Below are 15,124 nucleotides of genomic sequence, written 5' to 3' on the forward strand. Positions count from 1 at the left end.
TATACAGTATATATATATATATATATATATATATATATACACACACACATGTATATATATATATATATATACTGTATATATATATATATATATATATATATACGCACACACTTATATAAATATATATTTTTTTTATTTTTTTTTCAAGAAGTAAGCACTCACTGGGCTTCAGTCATCAGTTCAAGCAAAAACACAATTTATGCTTACCTGATAAATTTATTTCTCTTGTAAGGTGTATCCAGTCCACGGATTATCCATTACTTGTGGGATATTCTCATTCCCAACAGGAAGTTGCAAGAGGACACCCACAGCAGAGCTGTTATATAGCTCCTCCCCTAACTGCCATATCCAGTCATACGACCGAAAACACGCAGAGAAAGGAGAAACCATAGGGTGCAGTGGTGACTGTAGTTTAAATGAAAAAATTACCTGCCTTAAAATGACAGGGCGGGCCGTGGACTGGATACACCACAAGAGAAATAAATTTATCAGGAAAGCATAAATTGTGTTTTCTCTTGTAAGGTGTATCCAGTCCACGGATCATCCATTACTTGTGGGATACCAATACCAAAGCTAAAGTACACGGATGAAGGGAGGGACAAGTCAGGTACTTAAACGGAAGGTACCACTGCCTGTAAAACCTTTCTCCCAAAAATAGCCTCCGAAGAAGCAAAAGTATCAAATTTGAAAAAGTATGAAGTGAAGACCAAGTCGCTGCCTTGCAAATCTGTTCAACAGAAGCCTCATTTTTAAAGGCCCAAGTGGAAGCCACAGCTCTAGTAGAATGAGCTGTAATCCTTTCAGGAGGCTGCTGGCCAGCAGTCTCATAGGCTAAGCGGATTATGCTTCTTAGCCAAAAAGAAAGAGAGGTTGCCGAAGCCTTTTGACCTCTCCTCTGTCCAGAGTAGACAACAAACAAAGCAGATGTTTGACGAAAATCTTTAGTAGCTTGTAAGTAAAACTTTAAAGCACGAACCACGTCAAGATTGTGTAATAGACGTTCCTTCTTTGAAGAAGGATTATGACACAAGAATGGAACAACAATCTCTTGATTGTCTTGTTAGATACCACCTTAGGTAAAAACCCAGGTTTGGTACACAGGACTACCTTATCCGTATGGAAGATCAGATAAGGAGAATCACATTGTAAAGCAGATAACTCGGAAACTCTATGAGCCGAGGAAATAGCTACCAAAAAAAGAACTTTCCAAGATAAAAGTTTGATATCTATGGAATGAAGAGGTTCAAAGGGAACTCCTTGAAGAACCTTAAAAACCAAATTTAAGCTCCATGGAGGAGCAACAGGTTTAAACACAGGCTTGATTCTAACCAAGGCCTGACAAAATGCCTGAACGTCTGGAACATCTGCCAGACGCTTGTGCAAAAGAATAGACAGAGCAGAAATCTGTCCTTTTAAGGAACTAGCTGACAATCCTTTTTCCAAACCATCTTGGAGAAAAGATAATATCCTGGGAATCCTGACCTTACTCCATGAGTAACCCTTGGATTCACACCAATAAAGATATTTCCGCCATATTTTATGGTAAATTTTCCTGGTGACAGGCTTTCGTGCCTGTATTAAAGTATCAATGACTGACTCGGAGAAGCCACGCTTTGATAAAATCAAGCGTTCAATCTCCAGGCAGTCAGTCTCAGAGAAATTAGATTTGGATGGTTGAAAGGACCCTGAAGTAGAAGGTCCTGTCTCAGAGGCAGAGTCCATGGTGGAAAGGATGACATGTCCACCAGATCTGCATACCAGGTCCTGCGTGGCCACGCAGGCGCTATCAAAATCACTGATGCTCTCTCCTGCTTGACCTTGGCAATCAGTGGAGGGAGCAGAGGAAACGGTGGAAACACATAAGCCAGGTTGAAAGACCAGGGCGCTGCTAGAGCATCTATCAGCGTCACCTTGGGATCCCTGGACCTGGATCCGTAACAAGGAAGCTTGGCGTTCTGGTGAGATGCCATGAGATCCAGTTCTGGTTTGCCCCAACGATGAATCAATTGTGCAAACACCTCCGGATGGAGTTCCCACTCTCCCGGATGAAAAGTCTGGTGACTTAGAAAATCCGCCTCCCAGTTCTCTACACCTGGGATATGGATAGCTGATAGGTGGCAAGAGTGAGTCTCTGCCCAGCAAATTATTCCAATTCTAGAAAAAATTGTAACTGCACATACCTCATAGCAGAGTAAACTGCACGCCATTCTCCCGCTGAAGTTACCTCTCTCCTCAGACATATGTGAGAACAGCAATGGATCTTAGTTACAACCTGTTAAGATCATAGAAAACTCAGGCAGATTCTTCTTCTATTTACTGCCTGAGATAAAATAGTACAACTCCAGTACCATTTAAAAATAACAAACATTTGATTGAAGAAAGAAAACTAACTATTTTTCACCACACTCTCTTACTACCTCTATGCGTGTTGAGAGTTGCAAGAGAATGACTAGATATGGCAGTTAGGGGAGGAGCTATATAACAGCTCTGCTGTGGTGTCCTCTTGCAACTTCCTGTTGGGAATGAGAATATCCCACAAGTAATGGATGATCCGTGGACTGGATACACCTTACAAGAGAAAGAGTGGTTTATTGGGACAGCACAGTATCTCTTCCTCAGACTACTGGATTTTGTGTGCTTACATTTATAGCACCCTGGCAGTTGACTCAGGTTGGTGAGAGTGCATCTTCTACTGTGTTTTACTCATTCTCTCATATATATATACACACACACACACACATGCTTATACACACACACATACATATATATATATATATATATATATATACATACACGCACACACACACACACACATATATATATATATATATATATATACACACACGCACACATATATATATATATATATATATATATATACATACACAAACATACACAGTATATATATATATATATATATATATATATATGTGTGTGTGTGTGAATAAAAGGAAGGTTAGTGAATTGGCGCAAAGTATAAATATTTTATACTATAGTGTATTGAAGTGATTGATAATTATACACACTCTAAATAGTTATATATCACATATGGTCTAATATAGGGATATGTAAAATGGCCTAGAAAGCCTAATATTAAAAATACTGATAATTATCCTCTGATGAAGAAGGAGCATATTGCCTTAACCTTTGAAATGCGTAAGGATTATCTTGGAGAAATGCCACTACTCTGAACCTCTATGTCCTTATAATGCACTCAGCTTGAGAGACGTTTTTCTGCTTCTAATTACCTCATATGTAGTGAGGTTTTTAAATGTGAGCTCATTACCTTTTGCTGCTCGTTGTATGTTTTTAACAAATAAAACAGTGTTGCACTCTCTCTCTATAGCTTTGTATTTCATATAACCTGTGACTGCATCCATGGACAAAGCTTGATATCATCTCTATACAACGTGGAGACAAGACTTTCCTAGTGTCTGTGACAAGATTATACCTACATTGTGCGGCCCTTACCTCATACAGATTGAGGTAGAGTGTAAGTAGACACCCGAGAGGGACTAGGATTCCTGTCTCCCTTTTTTCTTCATTCCATGAACTGATTGCTGATTAATTCCATTGTATATGAATTAGTATTTATCTGGACCTTTTTTTTTTGTATTTGAACTTATTTTATGTATCAACTTTGGATGACACTACTTTAATTGATTATCAGTATTTTTAATATTAGGCTTTCTAGGCCATTTTTATATACAGTATCCCTATATTAGACGATATGTGACATATAACTATTTAGAGTGTGTATAATTATTAATCACTTCAATACACTATAGTATAAAATATTTATACTTTGCGCCAATTCACTAAGCTTCCTTTTTTTCACACATTTCTTTGTATTGTGTTTCTGGGGTTGAGGGGATCCAGCACAATAGGTGAATTATTGGCAGCATATTTCTTGTTTCTAACTCTGAAGTCACAGCGCCAAGGCCACAATTTTTATATATATCTTGTCAAGACCATATATAGCACTGTTTTTGAACATTTATAGTAATAGTCTGGGTCAGATGTGCTAATCTTTATAGAAAGTTTTGGACCTAACAAAAAAATAATTGGAATTGTACAACCCGGTTGAGTGCTGCCTTTGTTATTGAATTGAATTAACTCTGAAGAAAAGTTTTTGTAAATTCACCTTACATAAAAATAAATACATAAAAACCACACAACTAGATATGGACTGTACCATTTTCAATACTATGATATGGAAAAACAGAATTTATGCTTACCTGATAAATTATTTTCTCCAACGGTGTGTCCGGTCCACGGCGTCATCCATTACTTGTGGGATATTCTCCTCCCCTACAGGGAATGGCAAGGAGAGCACACAGCAAGAGCTGTCCATATAGTCCCCCCTCTGGCTCCGCCCCCCAGTCATTCGACCGACGGTTAGGAGAAAAAGGAGAAACCATAGGGTGCCGTGGTGACTGTAGTGTATAGAGAAAGAAATTTTTCAAACCCGATTAAAAAAAAAAAAAAAAAACAGGGCGGGCCATGGACCGGACACACCGTTGGAGAAAGTAATTTATCAGGTAAGCATAAATTCTGTTTTCTCCAACATTGGTGTGTCCGGTCCACGGCGTCATCCATTACTTGTGGGAACCAATACCAAAGCTTTAGGACACGGATGAAGGGAGGGAGTAAATCAGGTTACCTAAACAGAAGGCACCACGGCTTGCAAAACCTTTCTCCCAAAAATAGCCTCCGAAGAAGCATAAGTATCAAATTTGTAGAATTTGGCAAAAGTGTGCAGAGAAGACCAAGTCTCTGCCTTACATATCTGATCAACAGAAGCCTCGTTCTTGAAGGCTCATGGGAAGCCACAGCCCTAGTAGAGTGAGCTGTGATTCGTTCAGGAGGCTGCCGTCCGGCAGTCTCATAAGTCAATCGGATAATACTTTTCCGCCCGAAAGAAAGAGAGGTAGCAGTAGCTTTTTGCCCTCTCCTCTTACCAGAGTAAACGACAAACAAAGATGAGGTTTGTCTAAAATCCTTTGTTGCTTCTAAATAGGACTTTAAAGCACGAACTACATCTAAATTGTGTAACAAACGTTCCTTCTTTGAAACTGGATTCGGACACAGAGAAGGAACAACTATTTCCTGGTTAACATTCTTGTTGGAACAACTTTCGGAGGAAAACCAGGCTTAGTACGCAAAACAACCTTATCTGAATGGAACACCAGATAGGGTGGATCACACTGCAAAGCAGATAATTCAGAAACTCTTCTAGCAGAAGAAATAGCAACCAAAACAGAACTTTCCAAGATAGTAATTTGGTATCTATAGAATGTAAAGGTTCAAACGGAACCCCTTGAAGAACTGAAGGAACTAAATTTAGACTCCAAGGAGGAGTCATGGGTCTGTAAATAGGCTTGATTCTGACCAAAGCCTGTACAAAAGCTTGTACCTCTGGCACAGCTGCCAGTCGTTTGTGTAAAGTAGAAATCTGTCCTTTTAGAGAACTCACTGACAACCCTTTCTCCAAACCTTCTTGGAGAAAGGAGAGAATCTTAGGAATTTTAATCTTACTCCAGATATATTTTTTCCATATTTTATGGTAAATATTTCTAGTCACAGGTTTTCTGGCTTGAACCAGAGTATCTATCACTGAAATTGAAAACCCACGCTTGGATAAAATCAAGCGTTCAATTTCCAAGCAGTCAGCTGCAGAGAGACTAGATTTGGATGTTCGAATGGACCTTGTACTAGAAGATCCTGTCTCAAAGGTAGCTTCCATGGTGGAGCCGATGACATATTCACCAGGTCTGCATACCAAGTCCTGCGCGGCCACGCAGGAGCTATCAGAATCACCGAGGCCTTCTCCTGTTTGATCCTGGCTACAAGCCTGGGAAGGAGAGGGAGCGGTGGAACCACAAACTCCTCACCATCCCCGTGGAGATGCTACTTGTTCAGAGCGGCAAGGAGAATGACTGGGGGGCGGAGCCAGAGGGGGGACTATATGGACAGCTCTTGCTGTGTGCTCTCCTTGCCATTCCCTGTAGGGGAGGAGAATATCCCACAAGTAATGGATGACGCCGTGGACCGGACACACCAATGTTGGAGAAAAACAGAATTTATGTTTACCTGATAAATTACTTTCTCCAACGGTGTGTCCGGTCCACGGCGTCATCCTTACTTGTGGGATATTCTCTTCCCCAACAGGAAATGGCAAAGAGCCCAGCAAAGCTGGTCACATGATCCCTCCTAGGCTCCGCCTACCCCAGTCATTCGACCGACGTTAAGGAGGAATATTTGCATAGGAGAAACCATATGGTACCGTGGTGACTGTAGTTAAAGAAAATAAATTATCAGACCTGATTAAAAAAACCAGGGCGGGCCGTGGACCGGACACACCGTTGGAGAAAGTAATTTATCAGGTAAACATAAATTCTGTTTTCTCCAACATCGGTGTGTCCGGTCCACGGCGCCATCCTTACTTGTGGGAACCAATACCAAAGCTTTAGGACACGGATGAAGGGAGGGAGCAAATCAGGTCACCTAAATGGAAGGCACCACGGCTTGCAAAACCTTTCTCCCAAAAATAGCCTCAGAAGAAGCAAAAGTATCAAACTTGTAAAATTTGGTAAAAGTGTGCAGTGAAGACCAAGTCGCTGCCCTACATATCTGATCAACAGAAGCCTCGTTCTTGAAGGCCCATGTGGAAGCCACAGCCCTAGTGGAATGAGCTGTGATTCTTTCGGGAGGCTGCCGTCCGGCAGTCTCGTAAGCCAATCTGATGATGCTTTTAATCCAAAAAGAGAGAGAGGTAGAAGTTGCTTTTTGACCTCTCCTTTTACCGGAATAAACAACAAACAAGGAAGATGTTTGTCTGAAATCCTTTGTAGCATCTAAATAGAATTTTAGAGCGCGAACAACATCCAAATTGTGCAACAAACGTTCCTTCTTTGAAACTGGTTTCGGACACAGAGAAGGTACGATAATCTCCTGGTTAATGTTTTTGTTAGAAACAACTTTTGGAAGAAAACCAGGTTTAGTACGTAAGACCACCTTATCTGCATGGAACACCAGATAAGGAGGAGAACACTGCAGAGCAGATAATTCTGAAACTCTTCTAGCAGAAGAAATTGCAACTAAAAACAAAACTTTCCAAGATAATAACTTAATATCAACGGAATGCAAGGGTTCAAACGGAACCCCCTGAAGAACTGAAAGAACTAAATTGAGACTCCAAGGAGGAGTCAAAGGTTTGTAAACAGGCTTGATTCTAACCAGAGCCTGAACAAAGGCTTGAACATCTGGCACAGCGGCCAGCCTTTTGTGAAGTAACACAGACAAGGCAGAAATCTGTCCCTTCAGGGAACTTGCAGATAATCCTTTTTCCAATCCTTCTTGAAGGAAGGATAGAATCCTAGGAATCTTAACCTTGTCCCAAGGGAATCCTTTAGATTCACACCAACAGATATATTTTTCCAAATTTTGTGGTAAATCTTTCTAGTTACAGGCTTTCTGGCCTGAACAAGAGTATCGATAACAGAATCTGAGAATCCTCGCTTCAATAAGATCAAGCGTTCAATCTCCAAGCAGTCAGCTGGAGTGAAACCAGATTCGGATGTTCGAACGGACCCTGAACAAGAAGGTCTCGTCTCAAAGGTAGCTTCCAAGGAGGAGCCGATGACATATTCACCAGATCTGCGTACCAAGTCCTGCGTGGCCACGCAGGAGCTATCAAGATCACCGACGCCCTCTCCTGATTGATCCTGGCTACCAGCCTGGGGATGAGAGGAAACGGCGGGAACACATAAGCTAGTTTGAAGGTCCAAGGTGCTACTAGTGCATCCACTAGAGCCGCCTTGGGATCCCTGGATCTGGACCCGTAGCAGGGAACTTTGAAGTTCTGACGAGAGGCCATCAGATCCATGTCTGGAATGCCCCACAGCTGAGTGACTTGGGCAAAGATTTCCGGATGGAGTTCCCACTCCCCCGGATGCAATGTCTGACGACTCAGAAAATCCGCTTCCCAATTTTCCACTCCTGGGATGTGGATAGCAGACAGGTGGCAGGAGTGAGACTCCGCCCATAGAATGATTTTGGTCACTTCTTCCATCGCCAGGGAACTCCTTGTTCCCCCCTGATGGTTGATGTACGCAACAGTTGTCATGTTGTCTGATTGAAACCGTATGAACTTGGCCCTCGCTAGCTGAGGCCAAGCCTTGAGAGCATTGAATATCGCTCTCAGTTCCAGAATATTTATCGGTAGAAGAGATTCTTCCCGAGACCAAAGACCCTGAGCTTTCAGGGATCCCCAGACCGCGCCCCAGCCCATCAGACTGGCGTCGGTCGTGACAATGACCCACTCTGGTCTGCGGAATGTCATCCCTCGTGACAGGTTGTCCAGGGACAGCCACCAACGGAGTGAGTCTCTGGTCCTCTGATTTACTTGTATCTTCGGAGACAAGTCTGTATAGTCCCCATTCCACTGACTGAGCATGCACAGTTGTAATGGTCTTAGATGAATGCGTGCAAAAGGAACAATGTCCATTGCCGCTACCATCAACCCGATCACTTCCATGCACTGAGCTATGGAAGGAAGAGGAACGGAATGAAGTATCCGACAAGAGTCTAGAAGTTTTGTTTTTCTGGCCTCTGTCAGAAAAATCCTCATTTCTAAGGAGTCTATTATTGTTCCCAAGAAGGGAACCCTTGTTGACGGAGATAGAGAACTCTTTTCCACGTTCACTTTCCATCCGTGAGATCTGAGAAAGGCCAGGACAATGTCCGTGTGAGCCTTTGCTTGAGGAAGGGACGACGCCTGAATCAGAATGTCGTCCAAGTAAGGTACTACAGCAATGCCCCTTGGTCTTAGCACAGCTAGAAGGGACCCTAGTACCTTTGTGAAAATCCTTGGAGCAGTGGCTAATCCGAAAGGAAGCGCCACGAACTGGTAATGTTTGTCCAGGAATGCGAACCTCAGGAACCGATGATGTTCCTTGTGGATAGGAATATGTAGATACGCATCCTTTAAATCCACCGTGGTCATGAATTGACCTTCCTGGATGGAAGGAAGAATAGTTCGAATGGTTTCCATCTTGAACGATGGAACCTTGAGAAACTTGTTTAAGATCTTGAGATCTAAGATTGGTCTGAACGTTCCCTCTTTTTTGGGAACTATAAACAGATTGGAGTAGAACCCCATCCCTTGTTCTCTTAATGGAACGGGATGAATCACTCCCATTTTTAACAGGTCTTCTACACAATGTAAGAATGCCTGTCTTTTTATGTGGTCTGATGACAACTGAGACCTGTGGAACCTCCCCCTTGGGGGAAGTCCCTTGAATTCCAGAAGATAACCTTGGGAGACTATTTCTAGCGCCCAAGGATCCAGAACATCTCTTGCCCAAGCCTGAGCGAAGAGAGAGAGTCTGCCCCCCACCAGATCCGGTCCCGGATCGGGGGCCAACATTTCATGCTGTCTTGGTAGCAGTGGCAGGTTTCTTGGCCTGCTTTCCCTTGTTCCAGCCTTGCATTGGTCTCCAAGCTGGCTTGGCTTGAGAAGTATTACCCTCTTGCTTAGAGGACGTAGTACTTTGGGCTGGTCCGTTTCTACGAAAGGGACGAAAATTAGGTTTATTTTTTGCCTTGAAAGGCCGATCCTGAGGAAGGGCGTGGCCCTTACCCCCAGTGATATCCGAGATAATCTCTTTCAAGTCAGGGCCAAACAGCGTTTTCCCCTTGAAAGGAATGTTAAGTAGCTTGTTCTTGGAAGACGCATCAGCCGACCAAGATTTCAACCAAAGCGCTCTGCGCGCCACAATAGCAAACCCAGAATTCTTAGCCGCTAACCTAGCCAATTGCAAAGTGGCGTCTAGGGTGAAAGAATTAGCCAATTTGAGAGCATTGATTCTGTCCATAATCTCCTCATAAAGAGGGGAATCACTGTCGACCGCCTTTATCAGCTCATCGAACCAGAAACATGCGGCTGTAGCGACAGGGACAATGCATGAAATTGGTTGTAGAAGGTAACCCTGCTGAACAAACATCTTTTTAAGCAAACCTTCTAATTTTTTATCCATAGGATCTTTAAAAGCACAACTATCCTCTATGGGTATAGTGGTGCGTTTGTTTAAAGTGGAAACCGCTCCCTCGACCTTGGGGACTGTCTGCCATAAGTCCTTTCTGGGGTCGACCATAGGAAACAATTTTTTAAATATGGGGGGAGGGACGAAAGGAATACCGGGCCTTTCCCATTCTTTATTAACAATGTCCGCCACCCGCTTGGGTATAGGAAAAGCTTCTGGGAGCCCCGGCACCTCTAGGAACTTGTCCATTTTACATAGTTTCTCTGGGATGACCAACTTGTCACAATCATCCAGAGTGGATAATACCTCCTTAAGCAGAATGCGGAGATGTTCCAACTTAAATTTAAATGCAATCACATCAGGTTCAGCTTGTTGAGAAATGTTCCCTGAATCAGTAATTTCTCCCTCAGACAAAACCTCCCTGGCCCCATCAGACTGAGTTAGGGGCCCTTCAGAAATATTAATATCAGCGTCGTCATGCTCTTCAGTATCTAAAACAGAGCAGTCGCGCTTACGCTGATAAGTGTTCATTTTGGCTAAAATGTTTTTGACAGAATTATCCATTACAGCCGTTAATTGTTGCATAGTAAGGAGTATTGGCGCGCTAGATGTACTAGGGGCCTCCTGAGTGGGCAAGACTCGTGTAGACGAAGGAGGGAATGATGCAGTACCATGCTTACTCCCCTCACTTGAGGAATCATCTTGGGCATCATTGTCATTGTCACATAAATCACATTTATTTAAATGAATAGGAATTCTGGCTTCCCCACATTCAGAACACAGTCTATCTGGTAGTTCAGACATGTTAAACAGGCATAAACTTGATAACAAGTACAAAAAACGTTTTAAAATAAAACCGTTACTGTCACTTTAAATTTTAAACTGAACACACTTTATTACTGCAAATGCGAAAAAACATGAAGGAATTGTTCAAAATTCACCAAATTTTCACCACAGTGTTTAAAGCCTTAAAAGTATTGCACACCAAATTTGGAAGCTTTAACCCTTAAAATAACGGAACCGGAGCCGTTTTGAACTTTAACCCCTTTACAGTCCCTGGTATCTGCTTTGCTGAGACCCAACCAAGCCCCAAGGGGAATACGATACCAAATGACGCCTTCAGAAAGTCTTTTCTAAGTATCAGAGCTCCTCTCACATGCGACTGCATGCCATGCCTCTCAAAAACAAGTGCGCAACACCGGCGCGAAAATGAGGCTCTGCCTATGCTTTGGGAAAGCCCCTAAAGAATAAGGTGTCTAAAACAGTGCCTGCCGATATTATTATATCAAAATACCCAGATAAAATGATTCCTCAAGGCTAAATATGTGTTAATAATCAATCGATTTAGCCCAAAAAAAATCTACAGTCTTAATAAGCCCTTTTTGAAGCCCTTATTTACAATCGTAATAAACATGGCTTACCGGATCCCAGAGGGAAAATGACAGCTTCCAGCATTACATCGTCTTGTTAGAATGTGTCATACCTCAAGCAGCAAGAGACTGCTCACTGTTCCCCCAACTGAAGTTAATTGCTCTCAACAGTCCTGTGTGGAACAGCCATGGATTTTAGTGACGGTTGCTAAAATCATTTTCCTCATACAAACAGAAATCTTCATCTCTTTTCTGTTTCTGAGTAAATAGTACATACCAGCACTATTTCAAAATAACAAACTCTTGATTGAATAATAAAAACTACAGTTAAACACTAAAAAACTCTAAGCCATCTCCGTGGAGATGTTGCCTGTACAACGGCAAAGAGAATGACTGGGGTAGGCGGAGCCTAGGAGGGATCATGTGACCAGCTTTGCTGGGCTCTTTGCCATTTCCTGTTGGGGAAGAGAATATCCCACAAGTAAGGATGACGCCGTGGACCGGACACACCTATGTTGGAGAAATATAATTATACTAGTAGCTATTTTTTGAGCTTTAAAATGTAGAACTCAATACAGCTTAAAATGTCCTATTTATTTGCAAGATTTTAATAAAATGAAAAATACATAAAGTACTTTGTGACAGAATTGATCACTCTCGATACACCCTACATATAGGCAGCATTGATACACCCTACATATAGGCAGCATTGATACACCCTACATATAGGCAGCATTGATACACCCTACATATAGGCAGCATTGATACACCCTACATATAGGCAGCATTGATACACCCTACATATAGGCAGCATTGATACACCCTACATATAGGCAGCATTGATACACCCTACATATAGGCAGCATTGATACACCCTACATATAGGCAGCATTGATACACCCTACATATAGGCAGCATTGATACACCCTACATATAGGCAGCATTGATACACCCTACATATAGGCAGCATTGATACACCCTACATATAGGCAGCATCGATACACCCTACATATAGGCAGCATCGATACACCCTACATATAGGCAGCATTGATACACCCTACATATAGGCAGCATTGATACACCCTACATATAGGCAGCATTGATACACCCTACATATAGGCAGCATTGATACACCCTACATATAGGCAGCATTGATACACCCTACATATAGGCAGCATTGATACACCCTACATATAGGCAGCATTGATACACCCTACATATAGGCAGCATTGATACACCCTACATATAGGCAGCATTGATACACCCTACATATAGGCAGCATTGATACACCCTACATATAGGCAGCATTGATACACCCTACAAACAGGCAGCATTGATGCACCCTACAAACAGGCAGCATCGATGCACCCTACAAATAGGCAGCATCGATGCACCCTACAAATAGGCAGCATCGATACACCCTACACATAGGCAGCATCGATACACCCTACATATAGGCAGCATCGATACACCCTACAAATAGGCAGCATCGATACACCCTACATATAGGCAGCATCGATACACCCTACATATAGGCAGCATTGATACACCCTACATATAGGCAGCATCGATACACCCTACATATAGGCAGCATTGATACACCCTACAAATAGGCAGCATCGATGCACCCTACAAATAGGCAGCATCGATGCACCCTACAAATAGGCAGCATCGATACACCCTACATATAGGCAGCATCGATACACCCTACAAATAGGCAGCATCGATACACCCTACAAATAGGCAGCATCGATACACCCTACAAATAGGCAGCATCGATACACCCTACATATAGGCAGCATTGATACACCCTACATATAGGCAGCGTCGATACACCCTACAGATAGGCAGCATTGATACACCCTACATATAGGCAGCATTAGGCAGCATTGATACACCCTACATATAGGCAGCGTCGATACACCCTACATATAGGCAGCATTGATACACCCTACATTCAGGCAGCGTCGATACACCCTACATATAGGTAGTATTGATACACCCTACACATAGGCAGCAGAGAGATAAAAGAATTGATGAACAATGTCTAAATAAAACCAAATAATATATTCAAACTAACTTAAGTGACTTTTTATTCTAAAAATGTATTGCATTCCAGTTGTGGTCTTTTGCAAATGACAACAGAGTAATATGAAAACACTTGGTTCTAATGTTTTTGATTAAAGACTGAGTTATACCCACCCTTGTTTAATTAATTCCGTCTGACCTTGCGAACACATCAATAGATGACATCACAGCATTCAAAGCAACCAATCAATTTAAAGTCATGGTAAAATACTCCTTTGTATAAACAGATGCAGAATGTTAGTGATATTTTAGATGGAGTATAAATCATCAGATGTAATGAAGATGCGCTATAACTTACTTTTTTAATAAAGAGCTGAAATTCCAATAGCCTGCACTCCATCCACTGTCTTCAAAAGTATTTTTTTTGAGCTAATTGTTTGAACTGTTCTCCAATTGGCGCTATAGCCATACGGCGTTCACATATTTATTTTTTTAGCTAGAGGACCAATTGGAGAACAGTTTAAACCATTAGCTCACCAAAAGAAAAATGTTTTTGAAGTCGGCGGCCAGAACGTGGGGTATTTAAATGTCAGCGCTACATTAAAAAGTAAGTTACAGTGCATCTTCATTACAACTAATGAATACAACGCTATTTAAAATATCGCTAACATTCTGGATCACTTTATGCAAAGGGGAAAGTTTACCATCACTTTAAGTTATAACTAAAGGCAACCAATATGCTTTCAAGGTTGATTATTTTGAAAACAAATTTTTTAATTAAAATAAAACGTAGAAATAAAATATTAAATTATGTGTTAAATGTCAGTATTACAAAAGAGAACATCTTTATATCAACGTTAAAACACTATTACTATGAATATAAACTAATGAATTTCAATGAAACTTGACAGCTATAAAGGCAACAAAACAGACCTGTTTATAAAGCCAGCCTCGTACCACAACGGGGATATTCGGATTTCTCTTGATAGATTGGTCTCTTTTGCCAAAGCTATATACTTTATTGCCCAGCTTTGCCGCCTGAAACAAATCAGAAAGATAACAGCATGATGTCTGAAAGATCATTTTTATAGGGCTTTGCATGGATTGTTCAGAATATAGAGACAAATAATACGTATAAAATACACATATACAGCACTGTGCACACACATTTATGTTCCTTATTGCATTACTGTTACACAAAAAGGAAATGAACAGAGCTTCAAAATGTGAAGCAAAAGTAAGCTAGATAAGGATTTCTATATTTATAATAAGCACCAGATGGTTATTACAAAAAAAGTGCTTTGCACAGACCAATAAATATGTGGTGCTTTTGGCAGAGAATGCAATTAGAAAAAACGTCCAATTTATTTCTAGCATCACATTTACTTTCTTCTCTTGATAGGATTGTTTTGGATTGATAGGATAGGATTGTTGAGGAGTAAATCTAGGTGGACTTTGGAGAATCCACGTATCTTTAGAATTCTAAAGCAGCAGTGTTTGCAACAATGTATAACATTTCTGCCAACATTGTAGCAAACAGTGCTGAGACAGAGCTCTAAAGATACATAGACGCTCCTAAGCCTACCTTGGAATGTTGTTGAAAATTGCACGTTCTATCTAAAACATGAAAGTTCAATTTTGGTATAACTTGCCCTTTATTAACCACATGCATATAGTGGT

General features: G+C 41.4%; 1 protein-coding gene across 4 annotated transcripts in view; it reads right to left on the bottom strand.

The window, feature by feature from the left end:
* Positions 1-15,124, bottom strand: part of PLEKHA7 (pleckstrin homology domain containing A7) — a 918,161-nt gene that overhangs the window by 309,319 nt on the left and 593,718 nt on the right. For all 4 annotated transcript variants that reach the window (XM_053720631.1, XM_053720632.1, XM_053720630.1 and 1 more), the window contains one exon: positions 14,378-14,482. In XM_053720631.1, coding sequence (XP_053576606.1) covers positions 14,378-14,482 — 105 coding nt within the window. The remainder of the gene's footprint in view (positions 1-14,377; positions 14,483-15,124) is intronic.

This window comes from Bombina bombina, chromosome 7 (assembly GCF_027579735.1).
Source record: "Bombina bombina isolate aBomBom1 chromosome 7, aBomBom1.pri, whole genome shotgun sequence".
NCBI lineage: Eukaryota > Metazoa > Chordata > Amphibia > Anura > Bombinatoridae > Bombina > Bombina bombina.